Source organism: Juglans regia, chromosome 13 (genome assembly GCF_001411555.2).
Source record: "Juglans regia cultivar Chandler chromosome 13, Walnut 2.0, whole genome shotgun sequence".
NCBI classification, from domain to species: domain Eukaryota; kingdom Viridiplantae; phylum Streptophyta; class Magnoliopsida; order Fagales; family Juglandaceae; genus Juglans; species Juglans regia.
Genome location: NC_049913.1, coordinates 29,240,998 through 29,257,027, shown reverse-complemented (window position 1 = coordinate 29,257,027; position 16,030 = coordinate 29,240,998). Strand labels below are relative to the sequence as shown.

Here is a 16,030-nt window from a genome sequence, read left to right as displayed (position 1 = left end):
TTCGTAAAGCAGGTGTGGTCTGTGCCGGTGGTTGGAACAGGGCTTTTCATTCTTGCTTGTAAGCTTAAAAATGTGAAAGTGGCTCTTCGTGAATGGAATAAGCGAGTGTTTGGGAGGACCAATGCACATATTGAATCTTTGGAAGCGAGGTTGAGGGTCTGGAAGGGTGTTTGCAAAGAGAGTGGGATATTAATGCCGAGAGGGAGCTTGTGGTGGCTTCGGATGAATTGTATTCTTGGAGACGTAGGGAAGATATCAGATTAGCTCAAATGGCTAAAATAAAATGGAATATGGATGGTGACCGTAATTCAAAATTTTTTCATCTATGGTTAGCTAATAAACGACGTAAAAGAATCAAAGGGATGAGAACTCCAGATGTGGTTGAGTTTAATTCGCCAGAAGAAATTCATAATGGAGCTGTTGAGTATTTTACGGACTTTCTTAAAAATACTAATCAGTCATGAGAACTTCCGGATTTATCAGATTTGATTTCGCCAGTTATTGATGTTGAGGATTGTACATGTCTTTGTCGTATCCCTTCATTGGATGAAGTATAGTAGGCTCTTTCTTCGATTCCAAAAAATAGTTTTCTTGGGACAGATGGCTTTGGAGCAGGTTTTTTTAAAACTTGTTAGGAGGTGATTAAGATGGATGTCTTCGCAGCCGTTTCTGAATTTTTTATTTTCAAAAAGCTTCTGAGGTTCTTTTTGGCTTCTTTTATTGTGCTAATTCCGAAGACAGATGTGCCTACTGGTTTTGATAAATTTAGGCCTATAAGTCTGTGTTCGGTATTTTATAAAATTTGTTCAAAAATTATTGTAAATCGTTTGGCAAATTTTCTTCCTAAATTAATATCCCTTGAGCAAGGAGCTTTTATACCTGGGAGGAATATTTTTGAGAATATTAGTATTACTCAAGAAATGGTTCATTCCCTGAATAAGGACACTCATGGAGGAAATATTATGATTAAAAGTTGATATGGCCAAAGCATACGATCGAGTAGATTGGAATTTTTTGTTGGAGGTTCTTCGTCGTTTTCGATTTTCTCCTTCTTTTTGTGATTTAATTCGTGCTTGTATTTCGAATATTTGGTATTCTGTTTTGCTTAATGGAACAATGAGAGGCTTTTTCCAAGGTGGTCGTGGGTTACGTCAGGGGGACCGATTATTGCCTTATCTTTTTATTATTATTAAGGAAGTTCTTTCTCGTCTTTTGAAGCAGAGTGTGTCATCACACAAGATTGGAAATTTCTCCCAACCTAGAGGTACTCCTCAGATCTCTCACCTTATGTACGCAGATGACATTGTGATTTTTTTGAATGGGGGTAAAAAATCTGTTAGGGAACTTTTATTGGTATTTGAAAAGTATGAAGCAGGGTCGGGTCAGATGATTAATAAAGAGAAAACAGCCATATATTTTTCTTCAAAAATTTCTGTTGTTCGTAAGAGAGCCCTTAAAAGACTGACAGGGTTCTCCGAAGGTTCCTTTCCCTTTAAATATCTAGGGGTTCCGATTGTATTGGGGCATCTAAAGCATGTGCATTTGGAAGAAATGGTTAACAAGGTTTGGAAAAAATATAGTGGTTGGAAAATGAAGCTACTCTCATCGGGTGGCCGTCTAATACTTCTTCAACACATACTTTCTAGTATGGCTTTACATTTATTTGCTGTTTTGCAGGTTCGTCAATCAATTATTAAAGTTTTAAATCGTATGATGAGTACATCTTTTTGGGGGGAGGTTAATGGTAAAAGTAAAAAAAAGTGGGTGTCGTGGGATAAAATTTGTAAGCCAGAAAAGGAAGGGGGCCTAGGCTTGCGTAAATTAGAGGACATGCAAAACGCATTGCATATGCGGCTTGCATGGAATTTAATTCAAGGTAAATCCTTATGGGCAAATTTTTTTTAAAGGAAAATATGTGGGATCTTCTCCTTGGTCTCTCATTGATACAAAAAAAGGTTCGAGATTTTAGAAAATGATTATGAAAAGTATTCCCGATGTGCTTAATAATTCAAGATGGAAAGTGAGGGAGGGGAATATTTTTTTCTGGTATGATAAATGGAGAGATAGGGGTTCTTTATTGGAGGAATTCCAGATGGTGGGGAATCCGTGGATTACAGTAAAGGAGTGTAGGCTGAATAATAGTTGGGATATTGACCTTTTGATTTCTTTAGTTGGTCAGGATAATGTTGATGATATTGTTGAAGCTTTGGCTAGTTGTAAGGAGGGGTTGGACGTGCTAATTTGGACTAAACACGAGAGTGGAAATTTTTCTACTAAATCAGCATGAGATTGTATTAGAATTAGAGATTCTAATTTGGATATGGCATAGGTTGTTGCCTCTTAAAATTTTGGTTTTTATGTGGAGAGCATGGAATATAGCTTTGAGTGTTGATGATAGTCTTAGAAGGATTGGGGTCCCAATTGTATCTTTGTGTGATTGCTGTCAAGAAGGTAAGTATGAGGATCAAAATCATGTTTTGTTTGGAGGAGAGTTTGCGTTTAATATATGGTGTTATTGTGCTAATATTTTTGGTTTACCTCTTGGTCATACTTGGATGGAGACAGTGACGGCTTGGTTAAGACGTGCGTCAACTGATTCTCAAGTGGGGATTCTTGTGGGGTTACTTCCGTCGATTATTAGTTGGCATCTTTGGCGTAGAAGATGCACTACCCGTATGGAGGGGCGGATTCAATCTGTTAGTGTGGTTTGGCATATGATCAAAAATTGGATGAGCTCTTGCAGCCAAGAGATGAAAAAGGTAAAAAAATGTTCTATGTATGATCTACAGATTTTACATGCTTTGCAAATTATTTCAAAAGGCCCCGTGAGGCAGTTTATAAAAATTATGGCTTGGCAAAAACCTGCTCCAGGGTGGTTTAAATTGAATATGGATGGTAGTAGCCTAGGAAATCCAGGATCTTCGGGGGTGGGTGGTATTATTAGAAATGATCAGGATCACTTGGTTCATGCTTTTAATTCTTATATTGGTTTTGGTTCCAATAATAGAGCTGAATTGTTAGCACTGCTGCAGGGTCTTAAAACTTGTAAAAATCTAGGGATTATCTTTGTGGAAATAGAATTAGACTCTCAAGTGGTAATCTCTTGGTGGAATAGGCGAAGATGTGGCATATGGTATTTGGAAGATTTATGGGAGGATACTCTTGTTCTTATGGATTCAATGGTTTGCACAGTTAGGCATGTTTATAGGGAAGGTAATAAAGTTGCTGACTGGTTGGCTCGGAGTGGGGCAGCTGGTCTTAATATGGAATGGAATAGAGTTGGAGAATTGCCTAGGATCCTCGAGGTTTACTTCAGTTGGATAAACTTGGGTTTCCTTCTTTGAGGTGTTGTCAGAATTAAGAATCTTGTTCTATTTGGTTGTTGTGTTGGTTTGGTTAGATCTTATTGTATATCTTTGTTGTGCTAATGGTTTTTTTTGCAGGTGAGGATTTGTTTTGTTTTATTTTTCTAGAAATGCTAGGTTTTTTAAATATCTGGTTTCGGAATTTTTTATATTGTAACACCAGGTATTGGTATGTAACCACGGTTTTCCTTCGCCATAAGTGAGGGGTTTATTAATATAATCGGGACGGGATCACTCGTGGACAGGTGATTCTCGGCTCTTTATAAAAAAAAAAAAAAAGATCATTCATGCTGTGTGAATGAATCATAGGTACGTATCTAATAACATAATGCTTTGTTGGAAAACATCAAGTCCTAATGACTTCGTTTAGAGTAAAAATATTAGGATCACAAGATTAATTGTATCAATAAATCATAAGAAGACACCACTAACTGTGGATCAGGCTAAATGCTATTTGGGTTAATCCCAAATGGTTTAGCATATTCTAGACCCTAAATACAAATCCGAAATACTCACTTTAAATTAATAGCATTAATTGTCAAAAGATTTGGTGAATTCTCAATTCGATTTGGAGTCTAAGGTAGCGTTTAGATGTTGAGTTTTATATAAATAGTAATGAGTTGAGATGGTGAAGTAAGTTTTATGGGGTCATCTAAGATGAGCTTAAATGTGTTTGGATGTTAATATGACTTTAAATATATTTATAAAAAATTGAAAAAGGTTGTAAATTTTCCGTATAAAAAGATTTTGAATTGAAATGAATTTAATAATTTAATAATTAAATATTTAGATATTAAAAAATGTCTAAATTTAAACTGAACTCAACGAGATAAGTGTAATCTAACTGTCGAACGAGCCCTAAATAATGGCTCAAACTCGTTTGATGGAGCGCCAGTGACCTGCCGTCTTGGCCCTTCCTATCCAGTTTCCAGCAGGTACATCACACCATGATGGGAAATTGTCAAATTGGAGCCAGCAAATTTGACGTAGAATGGGAGTAGCCGTCAAAACCATGCATCAAATTGGAGCAGCAAATTCCACGGCTAACCCGAGATATTTGGACGTGGAAAATTGTCACCAAAGTTACACGCAGAATGCATGGGAGTAGGTGGAGTGACGAAATGTGGACCGTGGTTTGGCTGTAATTCTGACTTGTCTTGTCATCCATATATATAGTCGTACTTGTGACGTGCAGAAGAATTGTGAATGTGTATAAGTACGAAGAAAATGTAATAGCAATATATATATATATATATATATATATACACTCTAGCCAAAGCACGCTTGTCAAATTTGACTAGTCAAAAGAAAAAATAAAGTGTAATTTTAAATATTAAAAATAGTCTAATATATAAAAGCATAAAATTATATAAGCAAGTATTTATAAATTTTCATATTTCTCTATTTTAATAAAAAGAGTTTGTTCAAATCACAGTATCTCCAAACATTTTATTTGGATTGATTATTTGTACGTGAAAAATCAATCACGATCACGTGTTAAACCTCTGCATGGAATTTTTAGCTCTACAAATTAATCATATTTGATAATAGAGATCAATGCATGCATGTCATGTTACCCAACCATGCAGAAGATGTAGTGAGTTTGTATGAAGCAAATCCACCGTTCCTATTCCTGCTCTCCCTTTTATTTTAGTTAATTAAGAATATTATGAGATTTAAATTATGTTAAAAACTCTGATTATTTATATGGTTTTACTTTCTTAAAAATATTTAGCAAAACTTCATCATTTAATTATGTGTACAGAGGGACATAAGTGGAAGAATGAAGTGTCAAACAAAATTAATGTTCATTCATGTTCATCATTCAGTATGGGATTTAATTATGTTGAAAATTCTAATTAATTAGATGGTTTTATTCTCTTAAAATTGTTTAGTAAAACTTCATCATTTATTTAATGATGAAAGATTAGTATTTTATAAATTAAAATTGATTTTATGTATATTATATAATATTTATATTTTAATTATCTATTTTAAGTTAGTTTAAATCAATGTTTAAACCTCCACCATCAGATTAAATACGGAGATTCAAGATGAAGGGTTGAGATTTAAAACTCCAGACCTAGCATTTTCTCCTCACTTTTCCTTTCTCCCTCTCTCTCCTTCCCCTTAAGCCTCACGTATTCTCTCTCTCTCACTCGATCTCCTCCCTCAAGCAGCCCAATGCTACCGTGCGCCACCCTGCGGCATAACTGACCTCCTCACCGGCTTCCCCTCACGCCGATGACCAAACACCACCGTCGAAGTTCCTTGACAGCTTCTCCCTCAGGCACACACGAGCAACCCGAAATGGGTCTCGAGCACAGGTTCTCCACCCCGTGCCCCTCTTTGGTTTGTTTCTTCAAAAGTTTGATCTATCATATAACTAAGTTTGACTAAATCCTAACTCCAAATACTTAAAAAAATATTTCTCCATATAGCCACTATTGCCAAGCCCCAATGTCTTCTTGGTCATTTTGCATGATTTGATGGGGTGTTACACTCCAAGACTTTAGCCTCAAAGTAGCATGATGTCTCTTCCCCGCTAGACTTCTCCAAGTCACATCGAAGATTGGCCACATCATCCTTAAGGACGGCAACACCATCTTCAAATGTGTGGGAATAAGACTTTTCAGTGAAGGAACGTAGAGATCAATTCTCTTCTTCCAAGCAGGCCTGTCATCAACAATCAAGGCAGCAAATTGGTTGAATCCATGAGGCATAGGACCAATGAAGATTATGAAATGGGAATGAAGAAATAAAAGGAACTAATCGAGGATAGAAAACTCCTAACTTTACGTGTGGTATCACAAATAGACTCATCCTTGTGGTTGTTGGCCTGTTGGGTAGGCCCAAAGGAATGGGATCCTAAGGGGCCAAGGAATCCTGAAACGTTAAGCTCCCCCAAGTAAAAGAATGTCTAAAAGCACTCACCTACCTAAAGCCACGAGGCAGCGAAGCTTTAGGGAACTATGATGGGGAGGAAGTTTGGGCCACAAAGCTCCCACCCATAGGTTGTTTGACATGATCCAAAGGATTGTCCTTGGCTGAAGTCTCATCCAGATAAGAGGGCAAAGAAAATCCAGCCCTAAGAGGTGAGGTACTGAAAGGCGAGGAAATGATAGAAACTGTCCTCCTCTAAAATTTGCATCCAAGCGATCATTAGAAGATAATCCCTAAGGAGTAAACAAAAGATTGGAAGTTTCCTCACTAGAGATTGGGGAAGGCATAGACGGCAAAGGGGTTCAAGACCCAATCAGGGCAACATGTGTTTGCCCTCCCTAGGCACCTCGACGTGACCACTCGGCAGGAAGGATATTTCCCCAATGTTGTCAAAAGGCATATTGGTGTCCATAGGAACCTCAAAAGTAAACAACAAGAACGCAAAATGCAAAACCACGTTGATGTCCGCCTCTTCTTGGCCAAGAGCCTCATTAGAACAACCATGAGTAGGCGAGGGCTAATGAGCCTGTCCTCAGTCGGCTAGCCCGGGGAACTCAACATCCAAAACTAGCACAAGGTTAGCCTCTGCGTGGTTCATAATCTCCTTCAAAAGGTCAAGGGTGGGAGAGGTTGGTCGAACGCATCCACTCCAATATAATAAAAAAACTTAGCAAACATGGTCATAGAGGGGGACGAAGTCGCATAAAAAAACATGCTCGTATATAGAGCAACTCTTTCGGTAAACACCTCCGAGTCAACAACTCCATGGTAGGTCCCGGGTAAGTCTAAAATGACCAAATCTGGAACCCCATAACGGATACTCACTAAGTCTAGGTCGGCTTGAGAGATGCCCCTTAAAGTCAATGGGAACCATGGGCACCAAAATGGGAAACATTGCACGGAGCCATCAGGGATAAACGAATTAGAGATTGTGAAAAGGAATCGAAGGATAAAGAATTATGGTTTGAAGGGAGAGTACATGACGACATAGAGCAATCATAGTTTGAGAGGGAATGAAAACAATAAGAAACCAAATTGCAAAAGAATGAGAAAATTTAAAGGGACATAGCGATAGTTGATTGGTTCAGTGATGCCCCAAACTCTGTTTGGGATTTTACGGAGGTTGAAGTGTCGGGACAAGTAACGCAAGGTCACATATCCCGTTCATGATAGTTAATGATGTAATGCACCTAACATACATCTAACAGTATGCAACAAACGCAACGGATATTTTTTTTTTTCTTTTTGAGCAGTACACAAAGTACCAGAATACTAATCCCAAAACATGAAAACTTTCCCATTGATATTAACATAAGCCAAAACCACATAATCCATTTAGAAAACTAAGTAATTAAATCATTCATATAACAAAAGGAGGGTCCTAAAACGATGACCCTTCAAAAACCATCAATACAAATCTGAATATACTCACTTTAAATTAGTAGCATTAATTGTCAAAGGATCTGGTGAATTCTCTAGTGGGATTGGGGTATAAGTTATGGCTCAAACCGATTTGATGGAACACCTATGACTTTGCGCCGTCTCGGCCCCTTCTATCCAATTTCTAGCAGGTAGAGTGTTACCATAGTTATACATCACACCATGATGGGAATCCATGCACCAAATTGGAGCAGTAAATTCCATGTCTAACCCAAGATCATATTTGGACGTGGAAAACAGTCACCGAAGTTGCACGCAGAATGGGAGTGGGTGGAGTGACGAAATGTGGACCGTGGTTGGCTGCAGTGGCGGAACCACGCACGTTGATGGTTCCTACTAAATCTTTTTCATCATTCATATGCTCTCCAAGATCTTCTAAAATTTCTACATACATATAAATCTCTTTACAATTTTTTTCCTATTGTCCCACCATTTTGTACAATTTTTATATATTATCTATTTTCTATGACCCTGCAAAATTAAATTAAAGTTAGGTTTATATATGCTTCTTAATATGGAACCCGAATTGAAATAAATTCAAGAAGTTTTTTAAATTTGATGATCTATACGAGAAATAATTGAAAAGTTTTTATCCCCTAGACTTTATTGAACAAAAAAATATTTATTTAAGATCTTAATTGTAGTATTATACTATTAATTATATGCTTAATGTGACACAAAATTAATATCTAGATTTTACATTAAACTTTATAAACTGTTTAAATACTAAAATGAAAGATAAGTAATTTCTAAAATATCATTTCATAGTTTTTATTAAGAAAATAAATTTTAAATATTCTATTGCAAAAGTAATAATGGATGAATATATATCTATAAAATATTTTCGTAACAAATTTGAAATATATAGATGTCAAGTTATAATTTTAGAATTTTATTTTGCATGTATATAGCAAATTATTGAAATTTGACATTTTATATATAGTTACGTTTTAATATTTTTTGGTTTTCTTATTTATTATTTTACAATAAATGGGTCATAAACTAGAAAAATTGACCACAAAAATTTCTGTTTCCCACTGTGTCGTTACATAAATGTGTCATAAATTACTTGTCTTGTCATTAATTACTATTGTGTATAAGTTGTCTTTATAAATATGTAGTCGTACTTTCAAATATGAAAGTAAGCAAAATTACAGATAAAACTTACAAGCTTAAGAATTCAAAAGAAAACAAGTTTGTAAGGTGAAACAAGGAATATTGGAAGCAGTTCTTGCTGAAGGTATGTTCAAATCTATTGGCTATCTCCAGTGGGGAGGAAGCCATGGTTGAAATAGTTGCTGGTGCAGGAGGCACGATTTTTGAAAGCAGGTTTTTCAACTTTATCTTCTATACGATCAAGTTGTTGACCTATTTTATGGAGAGTCTGGTTGACAAAGTTATTTTATTCAATAATCTTTTTGGTTTCAAACAAAACATTCTCTTGCCATCTCTGATTATCTGAATAATTTAAGATGTAATAAGATGTCCGATTACCGCAGGTATATAAATATATATATATAAATATATATATTACAAGAAAAATAGATATTTATGATCATTTGTTTGCGACAAAAAGATTATTTGTAATCAAAACAGACTCATTTTAGCTATAAATAGTCATTTCACTAGACTTAATTGACTGCAAATAAACAGTATTCTTGTAGTGATAGAAAAATGCTACTTTACTCATTTTATTTGTCTCTTTATTTTGATATTTTATATATTTTTATTTTTTTTACTTAATAGTTAAGAAAATGACTATTAATATATTGATATATTTTTATATTTTTTAAAAATATTTAAAAATGATTAAAAACTAAAAAATAAAAATAAAATAAAAAATAAAAATATTTTGAAGTAGCGATAAGGTTGGGCGGTGCACTATGAGCTGTAGAGTAGCACCGCTCACACACACACACACACACACACATATATATATATATATAAAAGAATAAAACTACTTTGCCTCCCATATTTACTGCTCATGTTGACCGTTTGACAATTTTTTGTTTTATTATACTTAGTGATTAAAAAAGTAATTTTAAGTGTATTGGAGTATTTTTTTAAAATATCTAAATATATTAAAAAAATGTAAAAAGAAAAATTAAAAAAATAAAAAACAACATGCGGTTAACTTAAATGGATTACTCTGAGTTGACAGGACTACTCTGGACAGCAGAATAACCCAACTCTAGATCTATATAAAAATAGAGACTAGTAAAGACCGAAGTGGGACGACTTCTCTAAATACACAACGTCTAACACTCCCAACGTCTGTCCCCTCATTAATGTGGTTTATATATTTAATTATTGGTTTTGCTGAAAATTCAGTCTCTCTCTAAAGTTTGACAAAGGATTAATTTAGATTAATCCTCCAACAAACTTCCATATAAAGAGATTCATAGAGACATCTCTTTAGAATATTTGGATTGCCTCAGCGGCCGGCCCACATTATTGAGAATGTGATCTGGAAGAATATTCAAAAGAAAAAAACTATAAAATTCTTGAATGGAGGATTGTATGCTCGCCTGCGTCAGAAGAAAATCAAATTGTCAAAGGGATTAACAAACTTGTTCAAACCAGCTGGTACAAGACATCATCATGTCATGAATGCACGAGGTTTAAAAATGAGCTACAATTAATGGATGTTGTATTTCATCTTCATTTTCCATTTTGCTACAGCCCATAGTTTTTTCCCAACGTCTACCATTCCCAACGTCCCATTATTATTAATATAACGTTGTTATGTCTTAATTTATATACTGTTTTGCTGAGATTTCGTATCTCAAAAGTTTGGCATGGGGTTAATTTAGATATTTCTTTAAAATACCTGGATTGTCTTGGAGGGCCGTCTTCGTGAAAAATGTCTTGAAGTGTAACGCCCCGGTCCCGTAGGGATCGAAGAGTTACTTCCTATAACTTAAAACTCACAATTCATCAATATATTTATAGACTCCAAAATATAACGTCATCAAAATACTACAAAGTTTCTTAATTATAAAATCCGTCACTTCTCATAAATCTTCTATGAGTAATCCACTATACTTAAATAATCATCTCACCAATGCTCTATAATCTTGATCCTTAGCTGGTCTATTCAAAAATCATCTAAAAAATAATTGGAGATAAGGGGTGAGTTATCAACAACTCAATAAGCAGAGGACATATACTAGTGTGTAAATATGAGCATTTTCACAGAGTTCAGAATGCAGAAACAAAACATTTCAGTATCAATATGCAAATCCAAAAAAATACATATTATCAGAAAATCAGAGCGACTTTTCAAACATTCCATATTCAGAAACCAACTTTTCATATTCAAAGACTCATTTGGCACAACATGACTGAACATCTTCGTCTTAACATAACATATCATAATATCATATCAGAACAAAGACTATGTTTAACCCCCGTGGTAGAGTTGTGCATCCTGCGGAAAGCCAAGCAGAACATAAATCATCGTGTTACCAAAACGATTGCACTCAGAACAAAAAATCACTTTTATATCCCGTGGCGGGCCAGAGGTCACTATTATCTCCCGTGACAGGGCCATAGGTCACTATTGTATCGCGTGACAGAGCCAGAGGTCACTATTGTATCCCGTGACAGGGCCACATATCAGAGCAAAATAGAATCAGAATCACCATATCAGAGTCAGAATCAGAGTCAGAACAGAATTAGAAAGTCATGCCAAAGGTTTTTCAGATGCCACATCATAACAGAGTACATATCATCTTCAGAACAGAATAGAATCAGATCACAAAGCATACTTTATACACAAAATTTTATATTCGCTCTCTTTTTTAAACTTTAGAAACAGAATGTCAAAAATAAGCTCATGTCTACACTAGTCATGACAGGAAAATATTTTTTTCTTAAACAGAATCTCATGAGTAATGTAGAACAAATATCTGAGGTTGTTTTCAGATTTCTTTTCATAACAAAACATGCACATTTTTCAAAAAGGACCTCAGTTCATTTTATTTTAATGCAAAATCTAGCATAGGAATCCCGCTTTCCTGGACTTCTTAGCTTTTTAGAATTTTCCTAAAAAATGCCGAACAAATATTAATCGTTACCTATAAAATAATCGCGTAATTTCCATAAATTTCCAACCAACCACGTATTTCGATATTAAAACTTAAAAATGCTAAAAGAACCTATTTTAAGAACCTCAAAACCTAAAATTCTCATAATACCTAAAATACTAACATTTTCTAAGACCATCAATATCCACTTAATCGAATTCGTACTGAAGAAGAAAATTTATCGAATGAGTATTATGATAATTATAGAACTCAATAAAAATTAATATTCAAAATATCTAAAATACCAACAATATTTTATAAATAAAAAGAATACATTGGTTACTAAACTTTTCCTAAAAATACTTCATGAAAAACTCACCTCTTATGAAAAATAGATTTACTTCCTTTAACTAACAATATTATCAAAATACAATATAATATTTATTGAAACTTAAAACAAAATCCTATTTAAATATAAACTCAACAGGAAAAAATACTTCTCAGCCGAAAACTAAAACCGTGAACTTTCCTAATATATATACATATATATAAAAAATATATATATATATTCGGTTAAAACTAGTAAGTGCCCAAGTTAAAACTTTACTTATAAATATACCTACATATATATATATATATATATAAATACACCTTATACATAAAACAAACGATAACATACACAAGAAAATAGAACAATTTGCAGCGGCGGCAGGGACTCACCGAGATGGTAAAGTGCGACGGCGCAATGTGCGACGGGAGGTGGTGCACTCGGTGGCTATGCACTGGACGAGAAAGAGAGGGAGAGATGCACGGTGAGAGAGATAGCGGAGAGAGAGAGCTTATAGGAGAGCAAGCCGAACGTGAGAGAGAGAAAACAGAGAGGGAGATTACCGTGCAGCGGGGGTGGCAAGAGGTGGACCTGGGGTAACGGAAAACCTCACCGGCGGTTTCTGGATCCGCAACATGAAGGAGCTCTCGGTGGTTAGTGGTTGTAATGGCTTAAGGTAGGAGGAAAAACATCCTCTGTTTCGGGAGTGAAAAACAGAGGCTTGCGGGATGGCTATCGAAGGCTACACTGGTGGGTTCACGACTGGGTCATGGTGGTGGCGTATGGCAGTGTTGAGGGGGAGCATGTGGCGACTTGACATCCTTGGGAGGCTGCGTTTTCCATGAGACGGTTGGGTAAAACCGTGAAGATGCAGGTTGGCCTTTGGCCTTGCGCGGGCGAGTCTCTTGCCGTGCGATCCGCGTGCTCAGCGTCTCACGTGGTGCAATGATTGCCCGCGGTTGCTGACCTCCACGTATGAGCGGGACGTTCTCACGGTAATGGCATGCTGCTGCAGCTGAGGCCAAGACGGAGGTGATTGTGCACAGTGAGGCGTTGAGCCGTGGTGAAGGACGTTAATGGTGGAGCGTAAGGGTGTCGGTTTTACGTGCGTGGAGGTTGGCGTCGAACTAGGAGGGTCCGGGTGGTTCTGGAGGCTGGTTGCAGCGATGAAATAGGGTAGCTTTCGAAGGTCTAGGATGAAAGTGTATATTTATATAGGTGCTAAGAAAAAACCCTAGAGAAAGAAAAGAGATAGACGTGCATGGGGTAGTGCTGTGCGTGGGAAAAAAATAAATAAATAAAACAATAATAATTAAAGTCCAACAATAAAATTATTCATTAAAGTAAAAAGAAAATTTAAAAATAAACACTAATTAATATCACCAAAGCACATCAAAGTAAATTTCACAACTTAATAATTATAAAATAAATCCAATGAGAAAATTCGATAAATTTTAAAACAAGAACAATAATATTTAAATTAATTAAAAAAAATAATCTTCCACATAAAATAAATAAATACGTTAAAATACGGGGTATTACATGAAGAATATTCCACAAAAAAAAAAAAGAAAGAAAGAAATTGAATAGATCACTCAGAATGGCATGGAGGATTGTGTTTCTACAAAGAAAAAGAAATTGTGAAAGGGAATAAACAACTAGTGCCCTGGCTTTGATTGTTCAAGCTTAATTATCAAAATAACAGTCAAAGATCAACGTCGGCTGGCTAGCTGTTTCTTGATTTTGACTGAGAAGAAGATTGGCGACTAAACCAATTAAGCCCCTTTTTTCCTATAAAAGCCGAAGAGCATTAGTGGCCTGGACACACAGTATTTGGTAAGAGCATTATAATATTGAAAACTTCTTATAACTGAAAGGAAAAATGTCATCTTCTCTGTCTGGTAAGTTAAGTATTGAAGTAGAGGCCAAGTCATCTGCTCCTGCTTTATATGAGGCTAACGCGAAACGATTGTACGAGACACCAAAACTTTGCCCTACCTATATACAGAAGGTTGATTTAGTAGAAGGTAATTGGGAAGAAGTGGGTGCTGTCTTTAACTGGCATCTCTTATACGGTAAGGGCACAAAAGTTTGTTGTTGATCACAAGTTTGTTGCATGGTTTAATATTTATATATTTCATCGATTCTCTTCTTTTTTGGGTCTGGCTGTGTAGAGGGGAAAACTGTAATTTCCCAGGAGATATACGAGAGCATAGATGACGAAAAACTGTCAGTCACTTTCAAGGTGATAGGAGGATTACTCGTAGAGGCATACAAAAGTTTCAAGTTCGTTTTTCAGGTCATTCCAAAGAAACAGGGATGCTTAGCCCGTTGGACTGTTGAATATGAGAAACTTAACGCGGAGATTCCAGATCCAAAACAAATGCTTCAGTTTGCAGCTGATCTTATCAAAGAGATAGATGATAATCTTATGATCAAGAGCAAGGAGTAGATGTGAACAAAAATATCACATATTGTAGTATATATAATATTAATAAATACCTTTATTTTCTGAAAAAGGAAGTTAAAAAGGTACCCTTTCTTGTATTGCTTGTTTATTTGTTTTTGGTCCTCTTAGTTTGAGAAGGTACCTCGTGTGTTTCATGGTGGATCGATCCATTATATGTACTCATATGGTATTTGATCTATCTCTCTATCCCTCTCTGTATGCTTTTGCTTATAATAAAACTGCAAACGAAACTTCCTTATGCTTCTGATCAATTATATCGTACGTACTAGCTTATATTCTGCACTATGTGATGGCTTATATTCCTTTTGCCCTTAATTTATCATCTCTTAAACTAGCAGATCATCAAATCATGCGGGAGGATGAAAGTACTAAACAAAACAATAGCTTTAAGTGACTATCTAGCTGAAAGAACTCATTTCAAGCACACTTTAATATAATGTATTTGGGTTAAAGATTTAGATTTGGATCTTTAAAATTTAAAATCCTTTGTTTATAGATCTGCTTCATGCCTACTTTGACTCTTCTTACTTGACAGAAAGATGGACCTCACCTCTAAGCTCCTGATCAGAATCTGACAGTAAAGTCTCTAACGTCATTCTCAGAGAAGAGATATGAACAAAAGTGGATAATCAAGTCATTTTCCTATATCATTTCTCCAGTCCTATTTAATAATAAATATATTTGATAGAAATATGCAAAATTGTCCATTCTAAAAGTATTATTCTAAAATAAATGGTTGATAGCTAGGAGAGGTTCTGGCTGCCTACCTAGATCAATCGTCATATCGGTACGTAGAAAACGCTGTCCAAAGATGATGCTTGATAATTCAAGAGAGCAGCGTCTTTACTACGTACTAAGAAAAAACGCAAGCGCGCAAAGGTTGAAAAGCCAGCAACTAGATTAATTTGATTTGCATCAAAACCAAACTACTATAATAGAAGTCATAAATCAAAGTACTTTGCTTAAAGAAAACGTCTTATAAGAAATAATTTTTAGTAGCACTTATTATTTAAAAGAGTAAAAACTAGTACTCTTGCGCTACAATCATTCAAAGGGATTGTCAAACAAATTGTCAAAGGATTTAACAAACTTGTTCAAACCAGCTGGTACAAGACATCATGTCATGAATGCACGTGGTTATTTGAAATGTATCCAGGACTAGTACGAGTTTCCCACACATGTCGATTATTCAAACTTTAAGATCTAAGTGCACTTCCAATGACTTCTTCATCTTATCTTTTAAAATACATTATCAAAACTCATTTTTTCTATTTTACATACTACTTTTACAATATACCATATATCAACTTATCTATTTTTTATTCATATCAATTAATTATTATATTTTTTATTCATTTCAAATATTTTCTCTAACTATCAATTATGCCCTCATGTCTTTTGATATTTGCAATATCTCCCCATATACAATGCAATATAATTATGTTCTATTTTAAAT

At 35.3% G+C, this 16,030-nt stretch overlaps 1 protein-coding gene across 2 annotated transcripts in view; it reads left to right on the top strand.

Moving 5' to 3' along the window:
- The window catches only part of LOC108993983 (MLP-like protein 43), a 91,234-nt gene extending 76,422 nt beyond the window's left edge, over positions 1–14,812 (top strand). Inside the window, exons 1-2 of one of the 2 annotated variants that reach the window (XM_018969057.2) lie at positions 13,927–14,179; positions 14,279–14,812. In XM_018969057.2, the coding sequence (XP_018824602.1) occupies positions 13,987–14,179; positions 14,279–14,556 (471 nt within the window). In that variant the 5' untranslated portion in view covers positions 13,927–13,986 and the 3' untranslated portion in view covers positions 14,557–14,812. Of the gene's footprint in view, positions 1–13,926; positions 14,180–14,278 lie in introns of those variants that run through there. The other variant, XM_035684101.1, reaches the window with a different exon arrangement.
- The last annotated feature ends 1,218 nt before the right edge of the window (positions 14,813–16,030 follow it).